At 40.6% G+C, this 25,833-nt stretch overlaps 1 protein-coding gene across 3 annotated transcripts; it reads right to left on the minus strand.

Annotated features, from left to right (window-relative positions):
* Positions 1-583: 583 nt before the first annotated feature.
* On the minus strand, positions 584-21,352 carry b3gntl1 (UDP-GlcNAc:betaGal beta-1,3-N-acetylglucosaminyltransferase-like 1). 3 transcript variants are annotated; one of them, XM_042389748.1, is made up of 13 exons: positions 21,282-21,352; positions 20,972-21,176; positions 20,644-20,760; positions 20,446-20,545; positions 18,314-18,378; positions 15,599-15,664; positions 14,419-14,514; positions 10,550-10,645; positions 10,280-10,404; positions 7,406-7,541; positions 7,206-7,274; positions 6,904-6,978; positions 584-6,001 (listed from the first exon to the last, which is right to left on the minus strand). In XM_042389748.1, exons 2-13 carry the CDS (start codon positions 21,110-21,112, stop codon positions 5,921-5,923), a joined length of 1,167 nt encoding a protein of 388 aa, XP_042245682.1. In that variant the 5' UTR covers positions 21,113-21,176; positions 21,282-21,352; the 3' UTR covers positions 584-5,920. The 3 variants fall into 3 exon arrangements, with proteins under 3 accessions (XP_042245682.1, XP_042245674.1, XP_042245692.1); XM_042389740.1 differs by having other exon boundaries at positions 20,972-21,329; XM_042389758.1 differs by lacking the exons at positions 15,599-15,664; positions 18,314-18,378; positions 20,446-20,545; ... (1 more) ...; positions 20,972-21,176; positions 21,282-21,352 and adding an exon at positions 15,126-15,297.
* Between the last annotated feature and the right edge of the window lie 4,481 nt (positions 21,353-25,833).

Below are 25,833 nucleotides of genomic sequence, written 5' to 3' on the forward strand. Positions count from 1 at the left end.
TCGTTCCTCATATCACTTCTGTGTTTGTTCCATATCGTATAGTCTTCTGAGAGAAAAAAAAAGACAGGCCCTGACATAACGAGAAATCACACATGTGCTCTAAACGCCTGTTTGGTTCTCGGGCGGTTTTCCCGTGAGAAAACAGTCGGAACGGCAAGCATGTTACTGACTCGTCACATTCCCCCAGACAGCCAGAGCAATGTAACGCATTTCGAGAAATACCTAAAGACAGACTGTCTTACACCCCCTCCCACTCTCCCTCCCTCCCAGCCGCCCCCAAAACTCCCCCACAACCTCTTCCATAATGTGGGAATTTCCAATATTGCCAGGAGCCTCTGTGTTGACAAAGCCTACAAGTTGAAGTGACTCATTCAAGAAGCCATTCAATTGTTTTGCCCATTAAATTTTATAATCCTGGTCCAATATGCAACCTACTGTACACAAGTGTGATGTGAAAACCTCCAGTGCATATACACTGGACTTTTCAGTAGGATACAAGGTGTCTAATAGTTAAACTTTTTAAATGAACAATATTTGCATATTCATAGATGATGGATTTTTAATGAAAGAGAAGGAGGAGATGTCAATTTGAAGCATTTTTTTTAATGAGGTACTTGAACTCTTTTGTGGGAAAACATATCAGACACCACTCCAGATTTAAACATTATAGAGCCCCAGTTACAACTTATAAACCTTGTATAAAATGTGCCTTATTAGAAAAAAGTACAGCCAAAATTATTTTCACACAAATGCATCCAGGTTACTGCTACCAAACAAAAACTGTGATGTCAAGTTCCTCTTCAAAAGGAAAAAAAGGCATAAAATAAATAAAAGACTGGATTTGGTATGAGGGACTGCTTTAATAAGGGACTTTCAACCCCTCCTGTGTCTCTTTGCATGAAACGTACAACTCTGTACCACTGTAAAGCACATTTCAGCCCCTGGTATGAAATATATGTAGCTTCACTGTAAACACAACTGAAGCCCAAAGATCTGGAGGTTGCAGAGGGAGTCTGACCTGAGTCTAATCCTGTCACCACAGCGGAGGAAGTCTGAGCTGCTGATGTGCTGTTTGACCTCATGTGCTCCTTCACCATGTGAAGTATTTACAGAGCAGCAGAGCCTCTGACCTGCGCGCCGTATCCTCCTGCCGTCACCTGGCTCTTCTCAGGCAGCCTGACAGGAGGAACGCTTCGTCTGTCCACACACTGCTTCCTTACGGAGCCACACACACACATTCCTCTATCTCTGATTTCAACCTTCATGACCCTCACTTCCTCGCTGCTCGTGTGCAGCGTACTGCTCTCTCTTTTTAAAAAGCTTTATTTACCCAGGGGGACATCTGAGCAGTGTCGGTTCGCACTGTTGAAGTGCCTTGCTCAAAGGCAGCTTGACAACACAAGAAGGGAGAGCATCACTCATTCAGCTTGCACCACTGACAACTTCATAAGAAAGAAGATGGCAGTAACTATGAAAACAGTGAAATTGAGAAAAAGTTAACTGTTGACTGGCCAGAAAACTGCATAACAGAGAGACTGTAATAAGTTAATTTTATGCCTGTTTAGGTGCCATTGAGCCAACGTAAGACCTAAACAGGCAGATACTGCACATGTAGGCCTGGCTACAAGCAAAATGCACCTTCTTTCAGCTTTCTTGTTCATTTGAACTATTTTGTCTGTCTGCCTGTACACTTTTAATATTTATAGCATATTGATCTACAATTTAAAACATTTTAAAAGGTAGTTTAACTGCACCAAGTCAAGTGAATTCTATAAAAGTCATAAACTTACGATTTAATATAGCTGCTACTTTATGTAGTTATGTGAAATTACCAAGATATTGGTTCATCTAAATGGATGTTTGTCAATTAAAAGTTCCAAAAATATGTAAATTTTGTGTTAGCTTAGCTATGGCTAGCCTGTCTATCTCAACAGCTACAACAGTAACAGTTTTCATTCCTGTTTTAGTGGTTGTCTTTCCTGATGTGACAATGGAAATTACACTTGTCTGTAGCATAATGATTTTTTTAAATGGTGAGAAAGATGCCAAAGTCATGTTCTGGTTTTGACTCAGTTTTGACTAAATGTGCACATACTGCAGATGAAGATTTATACATTGAACACCATTGAACCAAATGGATGATTTGCAGGCGTTTTAAATACGTCTACACTGCCACTGCCTACTGTTACTCTGATGAAGACATGCTTTATGTCAAAAAATGTTAGCTGCACCTTATCAAAAAGCTATTATATAACCGTGTACTCCAGATCTCATCATTCCAGACGATGTGGTTACTGTGCTCATAGCAGTTTTAGTGACAGACACACCTCACATGAAAAAAGAGAGAGATGTTGAAACAAAGGAATGTGGTAAAGTTCCCGGTTAATGAAAAAGCCTTCAGTGTCTGACCTCTGTGGTCTCTCATCACCCAAATACACCCAACTCTTAACTCTCTTATCAGCTGCACTGCCAGAAAACACACAGCTTTGTGTGTGTGTATGTGTGCATTTCTTCTACACACGTGCAGGTTTATTTGACCAGTGAAGTCAAACAGGCTCCAGGGTCAGGGTCATTTATTGTGCGTGTGTGTGTGTGTTATCAGGTCTGATGTCTGCAGAGAGACAGAGTGTAAACACTGAGTAAAGCTCTGTTTACTCTCTCTGCAAGTCTCTTTCATAGATTCTCCATTAGAGCTCACTCTGATCATCTACCAAGTGCTTTATCATGAGTGCAAAGTGGGTAAAAGAGACAGGATGTATTTAGACGGAGCGCGGTCTTACTTAAACAACTCGCTTTGGTTCGTTACATTCTAAAATATATGATGTCAATTTAGTGGACATTTATCCAAAGCACCTTGTAGCTCCAAGACTTTGAATTTGAGTGGCCACAGTGGGAAGCAATAACTGTCAACCTTGTAGTTTCACTCAAATATTTAGCAACAGGCGTGGTGAGCAGAGCTGACAAATGTATTCAGTTTTTACTGACAAGATGTGATGAAGGATTAAACTACGTTACAGATTTATACAGATGTGTCTACAGTCTGATGGGTATGTCTCTAGTTTTGCAGGTATTTAGTTATAGGTTAAAGGATCACCAACGCTGATTATAATTCATGGTGAGGGAGACATGAATGTTTGAACCAGATTCCATAACAATCCATGCAATAGTTCTTGACATTTAACTAAAAGACACAAATGTAAACCTCTTGGTGGCACTGGAGGAAATGTAAGAGCATCATTAAAGTCATTATTTTGTACCAATCCATCAAGATATTTTAGTCTAGATCAAAGTGGTGGATTGATGAAGTGACAGACATTGCCATACCATGTTGCTGTTGTTGCCAGAGAGTCACTAGAGAGGCTAAGAAGCAAAAACAAAAAAACAACCTAAACCACAAGTGAATACAACACTTGCGTCACAGATCAATAGATACAATATCTCTCCAAAAAAGTGAAATTCTGCAAAGTGGAGATGAGACGATTCATTAGTTGACTCATTAGTGAGAAAATTAATCAGCAATTATTTTAAGTTCTTTTCAAGCAAAAATGCCAAACATTCCCTGGTTGCAGGTTCTTAATTGCAAACATTTTTTCTGCTTTTCCTGGTTTGCATGGATTTAGCACAAGCAACAACTACCACGGCTTGAGGCTGAAGCCAAAGCAGACATATCTTAAAGTGCAACGCCACCAAAAAATCTCCAAATCTCTGCTAAATTTGGGCCCTCTAATAAGTGTGATGGTGGTCAATTTGGAACTTATTGCTCCATTAATAAGATTTGAAGACTTATATTAGCTTTGATGTGCTGATTGACAGCTGTGATAGGTAAGTTTAATGTTACTTGATTATGATACCTGCCCTGATAGTATGATTTAGCTTAATTCATTGACAAAACTGCTGCCAAATGAATTTATGATAAAAATAACCAGCCTACTGCAAAGACGTGACATCTCTGAGGAAGACACATCACTGTTTAAGTGTTTGTGTGTAGAGACACGGAGCGGGAAGAGGGTCTAAGTGGAGAGTAAGTGCTAAGTGGGTGTGATATTTTTCTCAGCCCCTATACAGAGCTGTACTGTGGGTGGCAGAGGTCTGGGGTTTTCACCTCAAACCCCAGCTGAATCAGGCCCAAACAGTCCTGCTATTCATCAAACACAAAGAATTCAAGTCAAACTTCTAATATGGTACGGTGATTCTGTACATTCACACTGCTGTGCAACTGTATGTTCAGTCTATGACAACAAACAAAGGTAGTGGAAACAAAACATTGGCAAAGTTGAAGACCCCCTTCAGTTTTTTTTACCGTCACTGCCGCTTCCCTACAAACTGCTGCGGCCAGATTTACAGTAAAGCAGACCGCCTCGCCGACCCAGGAAACACCGGGGAGATTTGTGGGGAAAGGTCTGTTTACCTTTGGGCAGAAAAACTCCACACTCTGTGAGGTAAAATAAACTTTTTGTGCGTGTTTATGTATCAGAACTGTGCTCTCTTAAAGAGGTTATTGTTCTTTAGATTTCATAAGAGACCCAGAGAAAGAAAAACAAATACGTACAGTATCCATGTTTGTACATTTGTAGCAGATATATGCGTGTATCTGATTTTGCCCGGTTGCATCAGAGTGTGACTGTTAAGAAAGCTATGTAAGGAGTCTGCTCATAAAACATGCCACCGTTGATAAGTTTACCCTTCTGTCATCACTTCTTTAACTTCAATACAAGTTCAAGTATACAGGTTGGCCAATACCACATGTCTCAGTCTACACAGTATTAGAAAACAACAATAAGATGATTCCTCCAATGGTCAACATTGGCAGTCAGCCTTCCATGATAAATAGCTGTGCTCCAATAAGTAAAATGAGGAACCCAATGCCCTCCTATTTGTGATTGAATAACCAAAGCATCCCTCAAATTCTTCTTTCTTGCCACTTCTTCCACCTGGAGGTCAGGTAATGGTTCCTTTTATAAGCCTAAACATTCATGTTCAAGATTTTAAAAAAGTATAGTTTTTGTATTTTGGGAAATATGCTCATTCACTTTCTTGCCGAAAGTTAGATGAGAAGATCGTCATTATGCACATCTGTCTATTAAATATGAAGCTACAGCCAGAGGCAGGTTAGCTTCTCTTAGCACAAACACTGGAAACTCGGGGAAATAGCTAGCCTGCCTCTGCCAAAAGATTAAAAAGATCCCCCAACCAGCACTTCTTAAGCTCATCAATTAAAACGTTATGTCTTGTGTTGAATCAGTACAAAAACTGAATGAAAAGAGTCTTGGCCAAGAAATAGTCACGCTCATAATCCCTGTAAAACCACAACTTGGCGGTTTTATACTTATATTTTTTTGAACAGATTAAACAAATAAAATATGACAGGCTAATTATTGAGCCTTAGAAGTTCTGGTCTTTATGTCTTTAAGTCTTTCTGCTAAGCTAAGCTAACTATCCCCCACTCAAGCTTAATATTTAGCGTACAAACAGCAGAGCGCTATCAATCTTCCTGTCTAACTCTCGGCCAGAAAGCGAGTCAGCATATTTTCCAAAATCTCGAACTATTCTATTAAGCTACTCTGAAAACAAACGACAGTAAAAACCAGTGTACTGTGGTTCAGGTGTGCGGGAGGGAAATCAGGACTACGATGGACTGTTGTGCCTTTATAAGCAGGTGTGTCAACTTTGCCAAAGTTGCTGAGAACTTGAGACTTCTCAAACTCATAAAAGTCTTTTAACACTGAAAATACATTATATTCTTCTCCTTCTCTCGTCATGCTATTGTCCTTCACTCTATTCCAATGTTCAGTTCACTCTTTTCCTCTTATCACCTGCCCATCCCTCAGTTTGTGTGTGTAAGTAATCCACTCCTGTGCATTCCTCTGCACTGTTAAAGATGCAGCGCCCCTCTCTCTGTCTTTGCCACCACTCCAAGCTGTCAGTTGAAATGGTAGTAATCTGTTCCTTCCTTCAGCTGCAAAGAGTTGAGGTTTTCCTCCAGAACGCCTCCTGTCATGTCCTAAACATGAAACAAAAGGAACAGAAAAGATTATTTAAAGAAAAATTTTCCACAACAACAAAAAGCAAACATTACAAAGTATTATCCTGCGATCTTCTGATCGAGTATCGGCTGATTGGCTAAACTCAGCTTTTTCTTTGCAACGATGGTCAACTACTGTTTTCAGTGTTGTCTACTGTGTTCAAACTGTAGTGAACTAAAGCCAAAGAGTATACAGACTAAAAAGAAAAGACTTACCTACAGTAAATTAGATATATGAGCAAAGTTCAGATGAATTATATTTTTGATGGTTAGAGTTATTTGACATCTGGATGAAAAACTCGTGTGATTGAGTCCAGGTGTTTATATGTGTGTGTGTCTCTTAGAGAACAAGAGAGAGAGAATGATGGAGTCCAGGTCTCCTTGCCCTCTGCCTCTGATTACTTCTCCCAATTCCCATAATTGAGCAATTAGTAGCCCCATAGGTGGGGTCACTCCAGATTTGATGTCTGAACCTTGCTGGGTGATAAATAGGCAATTTGTGATTTGGCTGCCTGAATAGCTTGTGTGTGTCTGTGTGTGTGTGTGTGTGTGTTATTGTGTATTAATAAAGAAATGAACAAACATCTATGCAACAGCTGAGAGTTAACTCCAGGACAAATTTAAACCCAAAATGGAATACGTGTAAAATGAACAGTGGCGAAAACATTTGATGTTTTCAAAGATCAGGCTGCTGTCCCTACCCATTTCCTGCCTGCCTCCTGTCTGTGTGTGTGTGTGTGTGTGTGTGTGTGTGTGTGTGTGTTATGTCCTGTGCCGGGCACACGCCCTTGATCATTATGTCGTTAACTTAGATTACAGACCTAGGGGACAGATGGTCAGAAGCGGCAAATATACAACACACAAACACGTTTTCTGCTCACCAGTTTAACACAGATAATGAAGGGGGAGGAGGCGTCTTTGTAGTGCAGAATTGGGATTTTTGGCTTTGGTCTTTCCTGGAGGGACGTCGACAGAAAGAGAGGCATACAATCCACATATCACTGTTGGTTACAGCGTCAAAGAAATACACTGTATGCATGTAAATCAGTTGGATAACGATCATTTTAACTACAGCGTTACAGCTAATATTCTTGGTTTGATAAACTTGTAGCTCTGCTTACTGTCGTTTCAAAAGAGACACTTAATAAACATATTGCACTCTGTATATATCAGCTGATCTCACCTTAGAGTCCTCATATGTGTAGAAGCCTTTCTGGATCTTGTTCTCATCCACATCACAGAAAGCTTTGACCTGATAAATGTGACGTAATGCTGGTGAATGCTGGCACACACATACTGTACCACAACTACCACCACATCTGTCCACTGAGAGAGTGAATACAATTAAATAAATATACAACTTTATAGCAGGAGGTAACATACTTTCTTCTGATTGGTCGGGCTGAGGCAGCGGTACAGCTTCCGGCCCTGTTTCCCAGCGTTCCATATGGTGAAGCGCTCCCATTGGCTGAGGACTCTCTCCTGCAGAAATGCCACTCGCTGGTTCCAAATGGTTTCCCTGGAAACCGAGATGTTGGAGAGGATCAGAGGATGGACAAACACAGTTAAGATTGTTTTATTCATTAAGCCTGTAACAATATTTCTTTATGTCTGAGAAAAGAGGAAATAATAGGTAAATGTGTGATAATGGTGTCTTAAACTAATCACAGGTCAAATAAAAAATGTGTTTTCCTTCTTGTTCCTGCAGTTGGATGTTTGTGTAGATTGATGTATGTGCAGAGTTTGACACTAGAAGTTGTTTTCACATTCATCTGCTGAAAGTGGAAAGTTTCTCTGTGCTCACAGGAAATGTGACTTTAAGGTGTGAACCTACAAACATAATTTGTGACAACTATCACAATTAGTTTGGTGCCAGTCGTGGTCCAATATGCAACTTTCACAAGTGTGATACTTGAAGAGAACAAACACTGAGAATGAACTTTACAGAGAAGTAGGAGACATCTTGTGTCCAGCTGTTTAACTTTTGAAATGAACAATACTTGAATATTCATGAATTCTTGATTTTTTTTTTTTGTTTGTGGAAAAACCATATTGGACACAAATTATTATTCAAGGCAGAATATTTTATGCCTTAAAACATGACTGGAACGGATCCCAACTGGAGAGAAGGGCTGCCAACTTTAAAGGATAAATCCTGTTTATTACAACTTGGATTTTATTTTATTTAGGTTTCAGCCATCATTCCTATACATAACAAAAGATTCTCTCTTTAATTTAATTGCTGAGTTTTGGACACACAACGTGGCTGAAAAAAAAAGAAGCCAGACAGGCCAAGAAACACGAGCAGCCAGGTTTAAAACACACTTATCTGATAGAGAAAATGAAGGGGCGAGAGTTAACATATTCCATCTTCTGTAAATATTCATTACAGGCTGATTTTGCGGTTAAACTCTAACCACAGGTACCATACTTGCCATAGTTGTGCCCTCATATAGTTTTCTTGAGCAATGAAGGATTATTACAGACATTCCAGCTGTGTGAAGGATTATTACAGACATTCCAGCTGTGCTCACTTTCTGTTTTACAATCAACTGCAGTGGTTTATATAATCTGTGTTGGTTTCTTTAAAGTCTGTCTCATCATCTTACTTCTTACCTATAACTGGTGGAAATGATGGCTAAAACAACAAAAATAAGACTCAAGTTGTGATAAAGCAGAATGATCCTTTCTGTATCAAACCATAAACCATGATTTAAATTCATTTTCTGAAAACATTCACTGCATTTAATAAAAACAATAACTGAGTTGAACTGATCTGATCTAAGGTCAGAATTTTTCAAAGGGGGGGGTGGGGGGGGGGGGGGGGTGGGGGGGGGTGGAGGAACTATCTCTATTTTAAATGGGCTTGTTTTCCTGTTGCCTGCACTTTGACTGATATGTGCAGCTGTATGCTGACGTCTCTCTCTCTCTCACACACACACACACACACACAGGCGCATATTTTCGTAATCTTGACATTCTTAGAATATGTTTTAGCAATTCCAGTCACTTTCCCACCGTAAGAATCAGGAATTTCAACATGTTTTCTTCTCTGTGTGGAATGTTCAGTATCTCTCAGACACTGTTTGGAGGGAATCGGATCTTGTGAACAGAAGTGTTTCAGATGGTGTGTATGTGTATGTATGTGTGTGTGTGTGTCAGGGGGAGCTGGCATTCCTGCTGTTGCCTGTGCTTCTGCAAGGTCGTGCACCGTAGTGACTGCAGGTGTATGAGTGTGCCTCAGAACGTAAAACACACCAAAGAAGAAGGTCTTTCCTGCCTCTCCTTCCCCTCACACCTCCCTGCCTTTCATCCCCTCTTTCCTGTTATCCCTCCTTCTTTTCCTCTTTCCTTCCTTCCTCCCCCCCCCCCTCCCGCGTCTGTCCACTGCTCGTATATCTACCCGTGTTGACGCACTCCTTCACCGATCATCCTCCACTCTGTCTTCATCTATCATCTGTCTTATTTTTGGAAGCCTATTTCAAGCTCGCCTTGCCTACTTTCCACTCTCCCCTACTTCTTGTCACCCCTTCCCATCCACTGCCTACCTACTTCCTCTCTTTAGTGAAATGAAACCATCATCTTCACACGCACACACACACACACACACACACACACAAACACACAAACACACGTAATTGTAGAGGTCCTATCTGCGAGGTGAGAAGTATCTTTTTAAAAATTTTAAATGGTGCCAAAGAGTAACTGAGATAAGAGGCTTCTTAACACAGAAAGGCTGTGTTTATGAATGTGAGTGTGTATGTCTGTGTGTTATGTGAACGAGCGTGTGATAAGTGTGTCTGCCTTTTGATCTGCAGGGTATTAGGGGGGATAAAGGCTTCAGTGTGTGTATGCAGATACAGTTTATAGTAAATCTCTGCCATGTTACTGCAATGTGTGTATTGTGAATGTGTAGCGAAGCAATCTGGAGACCACCCACACTCCACGATGGTGGTGGGTTTGGGTTGTGTTTGTCATATGAGGCCCCCTGTTAGACTCACATCAGGAGATGATAGTGTGTCCGTATCATTACTAAGTATCAGTGCGTGTGTATGAGAGAGCGAGAGAGGAAAGAGCATGAAGATATATGAGTGTAAAGGTGTGTGCGTGTGTGTGTGTGTGCGTGCGCATTTGTGTGAGAAAATCTGGGATGCCAGTGGGCAGCTGTGAGTAGGTGGAGGATCAACACTGCATCCAAGTATGTGTGCGTAAGTGTGTGTAGCTGCGGGGTGGAGGGGTGTGCAGGGGGAGACAGACTCTGTTACGGAGTGTGTGGCGGCCTTCTCGTGGTAACGGTAGACCAGCAGACACTGGTCAACTCTGGCCGCGCCTCCTCCTTGACGAAGACTCTGGTAGAAGAAGAGCAAGTCCTCCGGGACTCCCTGGAGAGAGACGAGTAGAGGTTCTGTCAATAAAAAGCCGATGATACGTTTTTATATTGGAAATTTGAGTTGTTATTGAAGAAGGAAGGAGAAAACAAACACAGAGTGGGAGGGATTTGGTTATAGTTTGGGTGGAGACCCTCACCTTGCCCCCCTCGTCAAACGATCCAACCTTCAGGAACCAGTCCCTTGAACAGAACCATGTCGGCATGATGACTGTGGGCCCGTGAGAGGTGTACACCTGAGACACAACAACAGTTTAGACTGTAGCATCAAACACTTGAGCACATATCATCCAGAAATTGCTTGTTTCTATTCTATTGCAACAGAAACAAGCAATTTGATGATGGTTTCATTTCAGTTTCTATTCTATTGTAATAGAATAGAAACAAGCTCGAGTTTGGAAAACTTGCTGTGGTGCAACTGATCTAAGGCTGAATCATGAGGAGTGCGCTCAGGAACCAAAAATACATGACATGCAAGACGGATCTGCAAACAAGTCGTCATTCCGGCTTCCATAGTTAAAGCCTGTAAGAGTTACCAGAATATGTAATAAGATCCATCCCCTGCAGTTTATCTCTCAACAAGCTCTCCTTCTCTCTCTCTCTCTCTCCCTCTTTCAGTCACACGCACACGAGCACACACACACGAACACACACACAGGACAGGAAACAGCATTTTATTTCAGCTTGTTCCAGTGGCTGGTGCAACTAAGACTTGACAAGCCCTTTAAGAAGCTCTAAGTTGTGGTTAGAGCAGAGAACATAAAACATGCCCATCATAGCTAAAAAGATCAGGATCAAACTGTCAAAGGAATAGGGACTATGCATAAGTTAACTTTCCTTAATCCAGTGAACAAAATGGGTAAGAGTGCAGCCTGTGCAACATGTGCTCTCTCACAGAAGTGTGTGCTTCCTGAAGTGGGCTAGGGAAGGATACACACTTTCATCCTCTAGCACATGATCTTTGATTAATGAGTTTGTTTTGGCTTCTCCTCTTTCTGACTGCGCCTCGTTAATGCACCAGAACCACATTATGGTCTCTTTCTCTTTTTGCAGATGCAACCCCCCTCTGCATTTGTTTCACTGCTGCACACCCCTCCTCGCCTCTCCTTCCTTCTGTGTGTGTTTTGTAACAGTTCTGTTGTTGTGTTTTCAATGTATGGGTCATTCCAGGTTGATCTGGTTTTTTTTCCAACTACGTCACCATGTTTCACATACTGTGTGTACCTGTGTGTGTGTGTTTATATGTGTGTGTGTGTGTGTTTGTGTGTGTGTGTGTGTGTGCGTGTGTGCTTGTGGCTGTTCTTGGCTGAAATGGAATAGTACTGCTTAACTGAAATGCATCACAGATGAAGAAAATTGTGAAAAACATCTGGATTCAGCCATTAGAACAGCTGGACATAATCTAGTAAGTGTGTGTGTGTGTATGTGTGTGTGTGTGTGTGTGTGTGTGTGTGTGTGTGTGTACGTGTATGTGTGTGTGTGGATGTGTGTGTGTGTGTGTGTGTGTGTTCACCTACGTACATCTCCTCTCCCCTTGGTTGTACTATTGCAACATTTTGCAGATGTAAGCTGTGGCCAAAAGCATGAATAAGATGAATAAGAATGAGTTCTGGGAAACCCAGGGACAGAGAGAGAGAGAGAAAGAGAGAGAGAAAGAGAGAGAGAGAGAGAAAGAGAGAGAGAGAGAGTCGGTGTGGATGCGAGTAGTCAGTAGTCAGTGGGGTAGGGAAGGTTATGGATAACCATATCTAATGTCCAACAGATGAACACTCGGGGTCCAGCTCTGGATCGAGTTAAACGAGCACCACCCTGAATAAATCTCTGGTTTAACTCGGTTAGGCTCCGTTTTCTTGATCCAGAAACTGAAAGTAAAGACAGATATAGTGAAGAAAGAGAAGGAGAAGGAAAATTAGCTGCTTTTAAAGCCTGCAGAACCAATGTATGATCTCATTCTCATGCTCCATGAAATTTAATATCATATAAATATCCTGGAATGTCTGCTAAGGAGTTATGCAGACTGTGTGTGTGTGTGTGTGTGTGTGTGTGTGTGTGTGTGTGTGCACAAGAGAGAAAGAGAGTGACTCCAGGTTGTCTTGTATCCTTGGTGACAGTGTGTTTTGTTCAGACAGCAACAGTAGAGTAAATAGAAACACTCCCACTGGTTTCACTTTGATATTACTGGCTCTCTTATCAGTTTTTGGTGATTAATATTATATATATATTAATATTAATTCAGTTGGAGGAGGGATCATTAGCTGTACAAGTGGTATGTTAACATTTTAGAAGTAGCCAACACCCTACCAGTTTAGATTCAGGTTTTTCTGATGTGTAAAATGTCAGTTTTGCCAAATGCATTGTGACATTTCAATATGGTGATATACATTATGGTGATACCATCTCAGCAACGGGGACAATGTTGTCAGTTTGATTGGCTTGTGCCATGTCATGACACTACACATTATTTTTGTCTTTTGAGATGGTCACTGTGTCAACGCAGGCGATCACAGAGTTATAAATTCTTAATAAATCAGCCAAGAGACATGGCAGACCACCCCGGCCAATCCTAGCTTGCAGTCCTTTGTGTCACGTACAAACAGCACCAGTCAAAAGTTTGGACACACCTTCCTATTCACTTGAATGAGAAAGTTTGTCCGACTCTTTGACTTTTGATTGGCAAGGTGCCAACTACTGATTTCGCTGTTCCACATGACAGCGTCAGTAACGAATGTTTACGTTTGTAATCACGGTCTTACAAATGAACGTGAACCTGAACCTATTCATCCTCACTCTGGGATGAAGGTGGGTTCTGTCTGTGGACGCCACACCCACAGGTGTGATTAAATTTGGTATAATGCTCTTGACCCGAGGGTGACAGCCGAATAGTTACAGGTTCACTGAAATTAAATAAAACATCACACACACTGTGCTCCTAATGAGCCGACATCACCCACAAGTTGACAAACTAGGCGTGAGAAGGTAATAAAATGTGAACGTGCTCGTCTCTTTGTCTGGATGTCGTGAGGAATCCCAGATGCTATGACAGTTATCTTCCACACGTTACAATGGATTAAAAAAAAACAAAAGTAACTGTTGCACCAAATGCTCATTTGTGTTCCAGACGCCTAAATCCTGGCTATGGGTCAAGGTTGATGACACACTCGAACACGTCCCTCTCTGGTCTTCATATCTCCTTTAAGTGCAGTAGTTCAAGAGATAATTCGGGGGGGGGGGGGGGGGGGTTTCCCAGTCACATGCATCTTAAGCCAATTCTAAAATGGCTGCAACATTCAGACATGATGACCGCCGCTTTTTCCTCTCTGCCCTTTATAGTGTTGCTCCATTTTACTTGTTTTGAAAAGAAGAAGAAGAAGCAACCTTTTATAACAGCAAACAGGGATTCATTTATATCACCATCTGCCATCACAAGAAACTCTAGCTCCATGTGCCCTGGAGCCATCTTTTCTCTGTTTTGAGCCAGAAAGCAGTTTCTTATGAAATCTAATTTGGTGGCTTTCAATGACTTAAATGTGGGGAGAGTCTTCCGTTTACAGTGACTACAGTATATATACTGTTGTCTGTAGTGATGTTAATATGTGGTAACATTCACATAGCTGTGCAGGACTAAAAGCCTTATATATCAAATATTTCCTGCAGGATCTGTCGGAAGAGAAACAGTCTGTACAGTAAGCTCACGGTACTTTTTTTTTTGTCTGCAAAATTAACTTTTCCATTGCCAGCTTCCACTACTGAGTACCCTCAGCAGACAGCAGGCAGCGTGACCTGCTTCCTGTGGTGGGACTTTGATGGACAGAGAGGTCATGAGTGATGCTGCGTCCTCCGTCCACTCCGCTGCCACATTTCCGTGGAAACTGGGGACTGGCAGGTAGGCATCCTGTTTCTATCTGACCTGGTTGCTGCCTGGCACATGACCTCTTAAAAAACACACCCACATATTCACAGACACAAAAACATACACACACACATACTGTACCAAGCTGGGGGTATTTACCTGTGTGATGAGCTGATCTTGAGTGATTGTGTTGATCCAGTGAGTGTATCGCTTTGTAGATCCCTCCGGAAGCCTCTTTACTCTACAGCCGATCAACTATAATGAAAACACACATTAACACCTTTATGGGCGTGAAAACATATTTTCTTTTTAAGAACCATTGAAAACATTTGCAGCCATTTTGGTAAAATGCTGCCAGTAAAAGTCAGGTCATTGTTAAACTTGCCCAGAATGAGCAGGACCACCTCTGCTTCTGGTGCAGTAGTTGACTCAGAAACAGTCGGACAACCACAAAGACAGATCAGTGCTTACAAACTTTAACCTCGTCGTTGAATCATTTTCCAAGCAAAAATGCAAAAGAAAAAATAGCTAATTCCAGCTTCTCAAATATGAACCTTTGCTTCTTTTCTTTATATGATAGTAAACTGGATATCTGATATTTTGGGGCTCAGAGAACATCTGATGGGAGTTTTTAAAAATATTTTCTGACACTTTATGAGCCAAAAAAATCATCAGTTAAGTGAGAAAATATTTGTGTAGATTAACTGATAGTGAAAATAACTGCAATAATTGCAGCATTAGATATAAAAGAGTCATTTTTGACATTTTTTGACAAAATATTAGTCATGTCCTTTTTTTCCATTTAGAGACAAAACTCCAGAGGAAAGAGGTCAATGAGAAGACAAGAAGAGAGCGCTATAGACTACCATGAGTTTTTATCCAGAACCATGAAGTCCAAAATTACAGTCATATCAGAAAGCGGCAGATTGTTTGTACAGGGCAGCAAGCCTGCTGTCTCCATGCTGTCTCCCTCACTTCCCTCACACACACGACCCTTCACCTCTGACCTGGCAGGCCACAGAAAGCATCAACACCGGATACTCACACCGCTCTGCACGCCAACTGCATAGAAGCCAACACACACACACACACACACACACACACACACACACACACACAGACACGGACAAAACCATGTGATTTCTTTTTTAAATCACGCAAAGATTACTCATATGTTTCTATTTTTTTTAAACAGCCACATTTCTAGCACACAAGTCTGAAAAACACATAGAGAAAGGGAAGGGAAAGAAATGAGGAAAAAAGGAAGGTGGGAGGGTGAGGCCAGAGTGCAGCAGAGAGGGAAGGAAGTGAGTGAGCAAATACTTTGAGGAGAACTTACCGAGTTTGGGTGGAGGAAAGATGCCTCATACTGCAGGCGAACTCTTTGGGGCAACATAACGTCATCCTGGAACGCACGAAATGTCAAGTCACGTACGACATGTCAATTTAAGTACATGACAACAAATACACACACAGATTTCTTTAAGAAGAAAAAACTTTGAAACATATCTCTAAAATTTAACTTTACTTAGCTTATTTTACCTTTGTGAGTGACCTGTCTATCTGTACACCTTTTTGTTTGCTGTTGTTTGTTGTGATTTTGTGTGAGATTGTTCTCTACAAATAATCTTGAAGTGGAACCTTATCAGAGGATTGGTCGACTTTGTAGGAAGAAAGAAGGTTCAGAGAGTATTGTGATGTCCCTCTCTCTCTGCCTGCTGCTTGTGTGGTTGGTTTGGCCCACTGACTGTAAATAAATATGGACGACGCATCTCCACTTCCTGACATTATACAAAAGTATAGGCCAAAATACCTCCTTTCCAGGAGCTGCCATCTTGCTTGTGTGATGTCATTTGGAGCCAGAGTCTGCGCAGTAGATTTGGGGCGACAGGATGACGGCCAGCAGGACACGCCCCCTCAGATATTCGAAAGCGGCAGTCACAGCTGTCAATCATGACATCACACCTCCTTTTTAAAATCGTCAAATAACTAATTAAAAACAAACTTATCAGAAAAATGAGCATTTGGACAAACATCAGCATGATAAGAACGACCTAATATGACAGAAACCATCTTTGGGAAAAATTTATTTGACATATACTTTGATTTTTTAGTTTGGCTCATGTCCCATCCGCTAACATGGAAGGAGCGGGACTTATGGCCTATACCGCAACCAGCCACCAGGGGGCGATTGAGATGTTTTGGCTTCACTTTTGGGAAGCTGTCATGACGTCCATATTTATATACTGTCAGTGGTTTGGCCTCAAAGTTAGGAGCTAATAGGCAGAGTGAAAGAGGACATTAGGAAATGTTTGACACCTGAGCAGCTTGGGCCTCAGCCTATTATCTTTCTCTCTCTGTTCTCTGTCTCCCAAGCGTCTAGTCGGTTAAGGTTTTGTTTTTTTGTCACTGACTCTGGGCCAGTTTATATTTGTAACTGTCAGCTCGTCCTTTGGAAAATGCAATCCTTTGTTAAACTGAGTCAAATTGGTTTGTTTTTTCTGTTTTTAATAATATTTTTTACTGAAATTTTCCATAATACAGTACAGAAAACTGAGACACATATTAAACCAAAAAACAAAGTAGAAACAAAGGACAAAATAGAAACAGATGAATAACACTGCATCACTGGCACAACACGTCTTAGCGAGAGCGCTGAGCGAGAGAAGTGGACGGCACATTATGGATTTTGTTGCTGCTCAGGTTCAGTGTCGTACTGTGCAAGGTGATCCAGAATGATGTCATATTAATCTTGTCATATTGAACTTTCTCTATATGTAATATACCAGTGAGCTCAGTTAACCAGCTCTTAAACTGAGGCACAGTATCTGACTTCCAGAGCCTTAAAATGACTTTCTTTGCAATTACCATTCCACACATAATTAAATTAGTTTGTTGTAGGATCATTTGTTGGCCTTTCTCCTTGTGTAAGTAGAGCAGATATGTTCACACCCTGTGTATGTTTTTGTGTCCACATGGCTTTAATTTCTATAGATCTTGGTAAAGCAACTCTTGAGGGCTTCCACACAAGACATTGTTTGTTTTTTCTTCCCTCGATGCAGGTTTTAGGGAAAGAATTGTTTGTTTGGTGGGGGTTAGAGGAAGAGAGAGGCAGCATTTGTCCCCATGCACCCCCTGCTAGGTTTAGATGCCCCCCCCTCCCCCCAACAGTCAATGTAAATGTTTAGTGTGGCTGCAAACGTAAAGCTCCAGTCATAAGTTTGAGCACATCTTCCCATTTCCTTGAACGAGAAAGTGTGTCTAAACTTTTGACTGGTGCTGTTGGTAGATCGGTTGGCTGCTGAGGGCTCACTGGTTTTTCCAGTTGTTTTTCTGCACCAGTGGTTTTCAGTGAGTAAGTACCCCCACGAAGTAGTGGCACGAAGAGTAGGGTTGAGTAGTTTCACACATGTCTCAAACCATTCTCTGTAACTTTCCGAAACCGAAAATCTAACAGGTACTCCCGTTTTAGCCAGTGATTGGCCAACTGTGAGGAGGTCAAAAAGTGAGCTCGGTATCAACTTCACCCTCAAACTCTAGGGTGTTAAAGTAAGAGACATCCAGGATATGAACTGTGACAAATTCAAGAGAACAAATAGAGGAAGTTGTCTGTTTTCTAAGAAAGCAATATTACTTTCAGAGTCCTTTATTCTGGGAACAGACTATTAACAGAGAACAGTCTTTTAGTTTATCATGTGACTCAAGCAGTTATCAAATAAATTTAAATAGAAATGAATAGAGTCGCCTGTGTGTGTGTGTTTGACTGTTCAAGATGTTGTGGCCTCTGATTTGTAGTTTTGACAATTTAGTCTTCAGAAGTGTAACTGCAAAGAGCTGCCACTACATGAACACACACACATAAAACACATCTATCAAACACTGCTGTCAGCTCGTTAGTCATGTGTCCTGACAGGTCTGTCAAACACTAACTTTGACCACTGAGGTCTGTGTGTAAATTTGGACAAACCAATATGATCTAATTAGTTTTGATTCACTACTGAATGTGTTATGAAAGACATCTGGACGGTAAAAGGAAACATGCATACACACTTACCGCATCCTGAAAGCACAAGTATTGTCCACAGCTCTGAGATATTGCCTTATTCTTCGCATATCCCACTGAAAGAAAAAAAAAAAGAGCGGCGTAGGTTTATGTTTGTGTATGTGTATTTGTACTGTATATGTCTCTGTGTGCAAGTTATTTCCATGTGGCCATGTGTTAGTACTTATCATATTCAACCATCAAAAGTGTCACAACATAGAAAGTAACATAATGTAATTTTCAAAATGTCAAACCAAAAAATCCGACCGACATGCCACAAGACATGCAAGACATATGCATGAGATAGACAGTCCATCATTCTCTGCTTACATTATTGTTTCCTGGTAAATCATCAGAAATTGTGATTGATTTTAATGTCTGCCAGCACGCTTTGATTCAAACCCCCCGCCCTGTTTTCATTCTTTTCCCTCATATATACAGAAAACAGTGGCCTCGGGCGACTTTGTTCTCCTCAGCTGGCTCAGACTCAAAGGAATATAAGACTTAAAAGAGTAGTCCTTTAACATTGTCATACTCACTATGGAGAGTTTCTTTTTAAAGATAATAAAATCAGTGCAGCAGAACCACAGATATCTTCTTTTTTATTCCATGCATTCTTCTTCCTTGTCAAAACCTGGTGCCTACATTACTCAGCAGGGCTACAGAGGCTTGTAGTCTTCAGCCCCAACGGACATCAGACTTAACACAGCTGCCTCAGGAGCTACAAAAGGCTTCATACAACTTTTTTTTTTTTACATATGCAGTAGTACTCTATGGGTAAACAAACATTGATGTGTATGAATCAGTGGAGTTCTCCTTTAACACCAAGCTTCTTAGAAATAAGGCTGGTGATATTTTATATTTTTCATATTGTCAATAAATGATTTTACTAGCAAGTATTGTGCGTGCAGCCAAAGTCTGATATCTGGCTCTGAGCTGTAGATCTCCATTGTTGTCCAAAAACTACTAAAAACATATCAATCAGCCACGCCGTTGCACTGAGTGACATGTTTCGTCATCACCATTAACACGGATGGCTACTGTAGTTTATTTTGAGTCGATTCCAAATTCTCCTGCTGTAAATACTCACTAGAGTTTAATGTGTATTAGTCCACAGGTGAAAACAGTACCCAGTCGATGCTAATTACTAATTAATTAATTTATGCATTATACATTTTTAAACATCTACTGTATGTTTTCATTACCAATGGGCTTGGAGCTGAGCCACAGAGAAAGAAGAAGAAGAAGAGATGGACTAACAGCATTTGTTTTGGTCTTTTCATGGGATTCGTTGACAATAAGTGAAATATACAATAGTGCTCAGAAGCCTACACAAAACACATGTATACAATCTTGCTGACCCAGTGACAGATAATAAGGGTTTGTCTCCACTCTGTAGGGGCATGATATCTTTAATGTCTCTATGCTGAACACACTGAGTACTTACATGTTTAGTTAAAACTAAAGAGAGAATGTGTCACTTGTCAATATGTCACATAGCTTTAAAGGAATAGTTTGACACTTTGGGAAATGTGCTTATTCGCTTTCTTGTTGAGATTTAATTGGAAAAAAAAAAATCAATACCACTCTCATGTCTGTGCAATAAATATAAAGCTACAGCCCGCGATCGTTTAGCTTAGCTTAGCATCAAGAATGTAAATGGGGGGAAACAGTTAGCCTGGCTCAGTCCAAAGGTAACAAAATACCTCTGCTAGCATCTCTGAAGCTCACTAATTAACACGTTGTATCTTGTTTGTTTAATCTGTTGACACTTTGGTTTAATCAAACCAAAGTGTAAAAACAATATTTTTATCAGGGTTATGTGCGGGACACTTTCTTGGCCAGGTGCGGTGACTTCCTGGAGTCAGTTGTAAATGCTGGGCAACCAGCTGAGACTCCAGGAAGTCCCTGCACCTGGCCAAGCAGTGTTAGATAGTGTCTGGGAACGGTCTATTCAGATGCAGCTGTGATCTCAGAGATTCTTTATCTGATGTGAACAGAAATGTTTTTATTAGTCTGTGTGTTTGTCTACTCTTTCATTCAGCCTGTCTGACCTCTAAGAAGGAACCGATTATTTAATTCATTGTTTGGCAAGACAGAGTCATCTGTGCTGGGAACTGATCTCTGATCAACAACCTACTGACCTCCTCTTGGTTGAGCAGAATTGTGGCCAGAGATCACCATGGAGATGCCCCTCGCCTCCAGCCTGTCCCTCCAACCCTCCACCACTTTCCTGGAGTCATCCTAAAGGACACACACACACACACAGAAATTGTTCACATGTTTCAAAACAACTTACCTATTCACATGTGTGGGCTAAATATGCAAACAAACACACTTACAGTGCTTGCGTCGTCAAAGACAGAGAGCTCCATGGTTCCAGTGAAGTCTTGCTGTAATATGGCCTGCAGACACTCGTCCAACCAACAGGATGCATTGTACACTGGCATGATAATACTCTGAGCACAGAAAACACAGAGATTTTACAGTCAGTGCTACTAATTAATGCATATGAGCAGCCATGAATACTCTGTTGAGGATAATATAATCTATCAGTTCATGGAGGCAGCAAAACTGCTGCAGTGACATTTCTTAAAGATGATTTGTGGGACAAACTGTTTAAGGTGCACAGAAAAAAAATCCTTAAAGTCTCCCTACGTCCACACCCACCACATCCACTGCATTCCCCTCCAGCTCCTCCTTCTCTCCTCCCGGTGTTTCTGCTCCGATGTCCGCGGTGCGGAGCCGCTTCGGTGGGATCATGTCAACCTCTGACCCCCCGTCTCGGAGCTCGGACAGTCCGCTACTCATTTGTGCGCTGAAAAAGTCTGACGTCGGTGACTGAAGACAGACAACCACAGGCTGCTACACGTGGCTGAAAATATCAATAAACACTCATTTTGAAACAGTTCTCCGTAAAGAGTGACCAACGTCAACAAATAACATGTATTCTGTACGTTTTAGTGACAGTCAAACTGACAGTTTTGGCAAAACGTGTACTGCACGCTTTCATCGTGGGTAACAGTTTCACAACTTCCGCAAACAATGAATCTCAGACGCTCATTGGCTCACGTTAAACACGGACAGACACCGGATTCGCTGGCGCTTTTTTTCTCCTCTCAACTTTATTGGTCAAAATTTTAAATACACAACACATACAAATAATACACAAATACAGGAAAAATCATCACACAAAATAAACAGTTAAACAAATCTATAAAGGACATAGAGCAACATAAAATGCACAGGAATAAAATCATATAAATAAAAATAAACAAAAATACCAAAAGAAATAAGCGAACTGAAGACAATAAATAAGTAAGTAAATAAAATAAATTCATAAAAATGACATGTTTACATAAGAAGTTATGAGTGTCGAGACAGTAGTAAGGCGCTTTTGTGGTTCTTCATATGGCTTAAGGACTGCAGGAGACTTTGAATTTCTGCAAGGAAAGGCAGTAAACTAGGAGGGGATTTAGAAAACTTACATGTATGGATAGCCATCAAAATATAAAAATGTATTGAAAGGAACTGTTCTTGTGTCTGGGTAATATAATAACATCATATAAAGTAAAAGTATTTCGCTCATCAATGAAGATGAAAATATGGGTAGCAGATTCTTGCCAAAAATGTCTGAACCACATTTCAGTGAAAGAAAAGATGAGGAATACATTCATTTTAGTGATCAATAAGGGAATTAACAGGATATAGATTTGCTCTCACTTGCCATCAATCATTTACTATGGTAACGTCTCCGACACTGTGTAAAAAACAAACAAACAAAAAAATAAATAAAATGGAAAAAAAATCAAATGTGCAGTATTCCCATCTGAAAGCGGACAAATGATCATTAATGTTCAATTAAGATGTGCACATTGTTTAAAATTTTCATTCTGTCAGTAATTTCTAGAAAGTATGTATTTATCATATCATTGACATTTTAGAGACAAACTAATTCTTACCAAAGTTCTACTTTTCCAGAGCTTTCTTCTCATCAGCAGATGGAGTTTGGTGAGTTGTCATGGAGATAGTTTAGTCCTCATCATGTGACTTAATTATGGACTTTTGATCAGCTGGTAACAGGTGGTCCTACATGACAGCTTGTGCTGCAGGTCAATAATGAATCTTCAAGCTCAAATACTGATTATCAGTTGTTTAAGGAATTGAATTGTAAAAATAAAAGACAGTGTGAAGTTTATAGATGGAAATATGGGAACAAATTGGCTTCATTCTAGTTAAGTCTATATAAAACACTGATTAAATGAAGAAAACTGTTCATAATTACTGAAACTGTTGATTCAATAATGAATTATTCCATCAGGACAACAATGCTTGACTTTTGGTTTATTTTGAAGTTCTGCACAGATGAGAGTGAGTCAATCTACTAAGGCCAGTGATGTAATGTTTTCGTGCTTTTTTTCTTTTTTCATTTCAGATCTTTTGGGGCTTTTATATTCAATAAAGTAAACAATTCCTTCCTTCTTTCCTTGTTTTGTTTGGTTCGACTCCTTTTTGATGACATGAAACAGCGCAGCTCTCTCTAGCTTTCCTGTTGAATAGGAACCAGATCGGTGTGTTTTTATGTTAACGTTGGCAGGTTGGGAGGTTTTTCTTGGTGAGCAGACAGAAAAACAGGATGGGCTGAAATGTTGTTTCTGACCAACGTTTTTGTTTTCTCGTTGAAAGAAAGGGAATCGAGAAAGAGAAACTAAATGTGTGTGTGTGTGCGTGTGTATGTGGGTCTGTTCCAACCACTAGCAAGCAGCAGGTTTTTGTAGCAACATTACTGCACTGAAGCTGGGATTATCCATCAGTTGGGGTCATGATCTGAGTCAGGAATCAAACATCAGTCCCAGATTATGAAGTATCCAAACTCTGTCACCATTTGATCCATTTCCACAGTACAAAGGGCCGAGACCCCCTATTATTGTCATACTAATCCTCATTTGTTCTCTTTTGTTTGTGTCCTGATAAAACGATTCATGAGAAGTAAAAAAGACAAAAGCCTAGAGGAAGGTAAGCTGCTTAACTTCTGTGTTATCCACTTCAGATACACAAAAACTGTCTCTCTTCTGGCTCTTTTTTAACAAACTCCTAAATTTTACTACACATGCACACAGACACACAATCCTCCTTAATCAAGGAACCGCTCAGACAGGATGTAGTTTAGGAATTGCCTTGAACGAATAAATGTCGTGTATGTGAGATTGTCTGAGTTCGTTTCTCCTGCAGACTAATTGTTCCCACATTGTAGCAGCAGCATCTTGATCAGACTAATCTTAATTTTTCACTCTGAATGCTTCTTTAAATTGGACGCCTGCCTCACTGCAGGCCAGGAACAACAGCTCCAGGGGGGCAAAAGACTGGGGCCAAGATGTGGAATTATTCTCTCATGCTTGACTGCATGATAAATGTAATCATAAGTCATTATACTGATGCAATGGCACACACATACCTGCTAAACAGGGTAGTTAGGAGAGGGATTGTATGCTTGTGTGTATGTGTGTGAACAAACTTACAATATAGTGGAAATAGCTGCGAATAAAAGCATTATAAAATGTTTGTGTCACTGACTTTCGAAACACAGCTGAGAGTCCGGTGCAACAATACTTAATGGAGTGTTGCACTGAGCCTGTGAAGCAAACCAGAGCTTACATTCTGACTAACAGAGATGGATAGTAGCAGACAGCCATGCATGAATAGCTACAAGACCGTTATATTATTCCGTTGTTCAATCTCAGAGGTTCAGGACGGGGTCATGTGGAGTTTGTCCAGCTCCCTGCACTGCAGGTTCACAAGGTCTCTAATAACTTTATGGGCACTTTTGAAATAGAAAATATTCTCACAATCATTCACTGTTTATTTCACTTCCTCCACCAAATCGACACCATATGGTGATGTTGCATTTCAAGTGTGCAAACGAGTTGAGTTACTGTATCTGGAGGTCGAGACTGCAGCTGTTTAGATCTGTGATCAGACTGCACTTGATTTGTTTGGACAGAAATGCCAGGCAATAAAGAGAAGAAAGTGTGTGTGAGTGTGTCTGTGTCTATGGGCATGATTGGATTTCCTTGATTCATTTATTTTCGCTTCAGGAATTGTGCATATTTGACCTTTTGAGGGGGTTTGTGGTCTTTTAAATTCATCTTGTGCAGCAAGACCCATGCAGACATGCACAGGAGACATACAGCATGCTGACAGTTGTGACAGTGGCCTTGATACATGAAAAAATACAGTACAGCCCAAGGATGGTGATATCAGCCTTTCTGTCATCTCACCTTGTTCCAGTGAGAAATCTCCATAGCAACTGGACACATTGTGAGTTACCATACTGACACTTTGGTGATTCTGTCTGTTGTCAGTGTCCAAGACAAGGTATGAGAGCTAGTAGCCTGATTTCTATGGAAGTTGCTCTGGATATTCTTAGTCCCCCGAGAAAAAATTTCACTTTTTTGGCAACCCCCTAACTTTGCTACAGCATGGTCATCGGGCAAAAGTTCAATCTGTAATTGAGGGCAGATTGCCATGAAATTTCAATGGCACATTTATGTGCCCCACAGGAGGAATTATTTTTCATTTTGGACGTGAACTCTATTCTATTGCCAGATTCGGGTCAAAATGTCAACAGCAGACACCAGAGATCTTTTAAAGGATAGGTACACATTTTTCAAGTCTATCTTAAAACAATGCTCACATGCCCATATGTACGTTGCAATTGTTTTGGTTGCTACAATTGTTGGTCCTGTCTATACTGGCTGTGAAAATGATTGCAATGGAAATGTTGGAGGATAAAATCCAAAGTTCCGGTTCTGTGCAAAAAAGTTCAGATGAAGCTCATATGAGAAGGTCAAATCAAAGTCTCCAACAAAGTTATGTGTCTTTGTCTTTGTTGTCTTTATACTCTTTGTGTTTGCAGGGGCAGTGTTTCCTTGCTGGTATAGTAGCACAAAGAGGGAATTTTGCACTAAAAAGACCAACTTAATACCAAATCAATTGATCTAACCTGGTTTCTGAAGCCTCATATTAGCTTCAGTTGAAATTTGAAATGCATTTTTGCAGAGAATAAAGACTGGACTTTGTCCCCTGTCTCAGAGTGTTAAGAAGTGATGAACAATTACAGCGACCAATAACTCTTTCAATGCACATATGTTTTACGTCAGACTTGAAAAAATGTGAACATTTCATTTCATACAATAAACATATTGCCATGACATTTGCTGACCACAATCATTCTCCCAGCAGAACAAACGCTGATGGTGTACAAATAGCAAAAATGCCAACATGCTGTTTGTTATGCTTCAATCTGTATGTGTATACAACAGATTTCACCTTTGTTTAAAGAATGTAATGTGAAACCATCATCAGTCAAATCAGCTGCTGTGGTGTTTGGCTGGATTAAAACATTGTTAGAAATGGCTCTCAGAGGCGTCCACCTGGAGATCAACTGCAGCAGCTCAAACACTGAGATATAGTTGTTTTTACAGAACCGCCTCTTGGAACCTAAACTGTGCCAGCTGCTGGTTTGTTTCACT

Source organism: Thunnus maccoyii, chromosome 2 (assembly GCF_910596095.1).
Source record: "Thunnus maccoyii chromosome 2, fThuMac1.1, whole genome shotgun sequence".
Classification (NCBI taxonomy): Eukaryota; Metazoa; Chordata; class Actinopteri; order Scombriformes; family Scombridae; genus Thunnus; species Thunnus maccoyii.

Coding starts and splice junctions, on each gene's coding strand:
- b3gntl1 (XM_042389748.1), bottom strand. CDS start 21,112: ATGAGTAGCGGACTGTCCGAGCTCCGAGACGGGGGGTCAGAGGTTGAC. Junction 14,515..15,598: donor CTTTCCTCCACCCAAACTCG/GTAAGTTCTCCT, acceptor TTTTCATTATAG/TTGATCGGCTGTAGAGTAAA. Junction 7,275..7,405: donor GCCCGACCAATCAGAAGAAA/GTATGTTACCTC, acceptor CACATTTATCAG/GTCAAAGCTTTCTGTGATGT.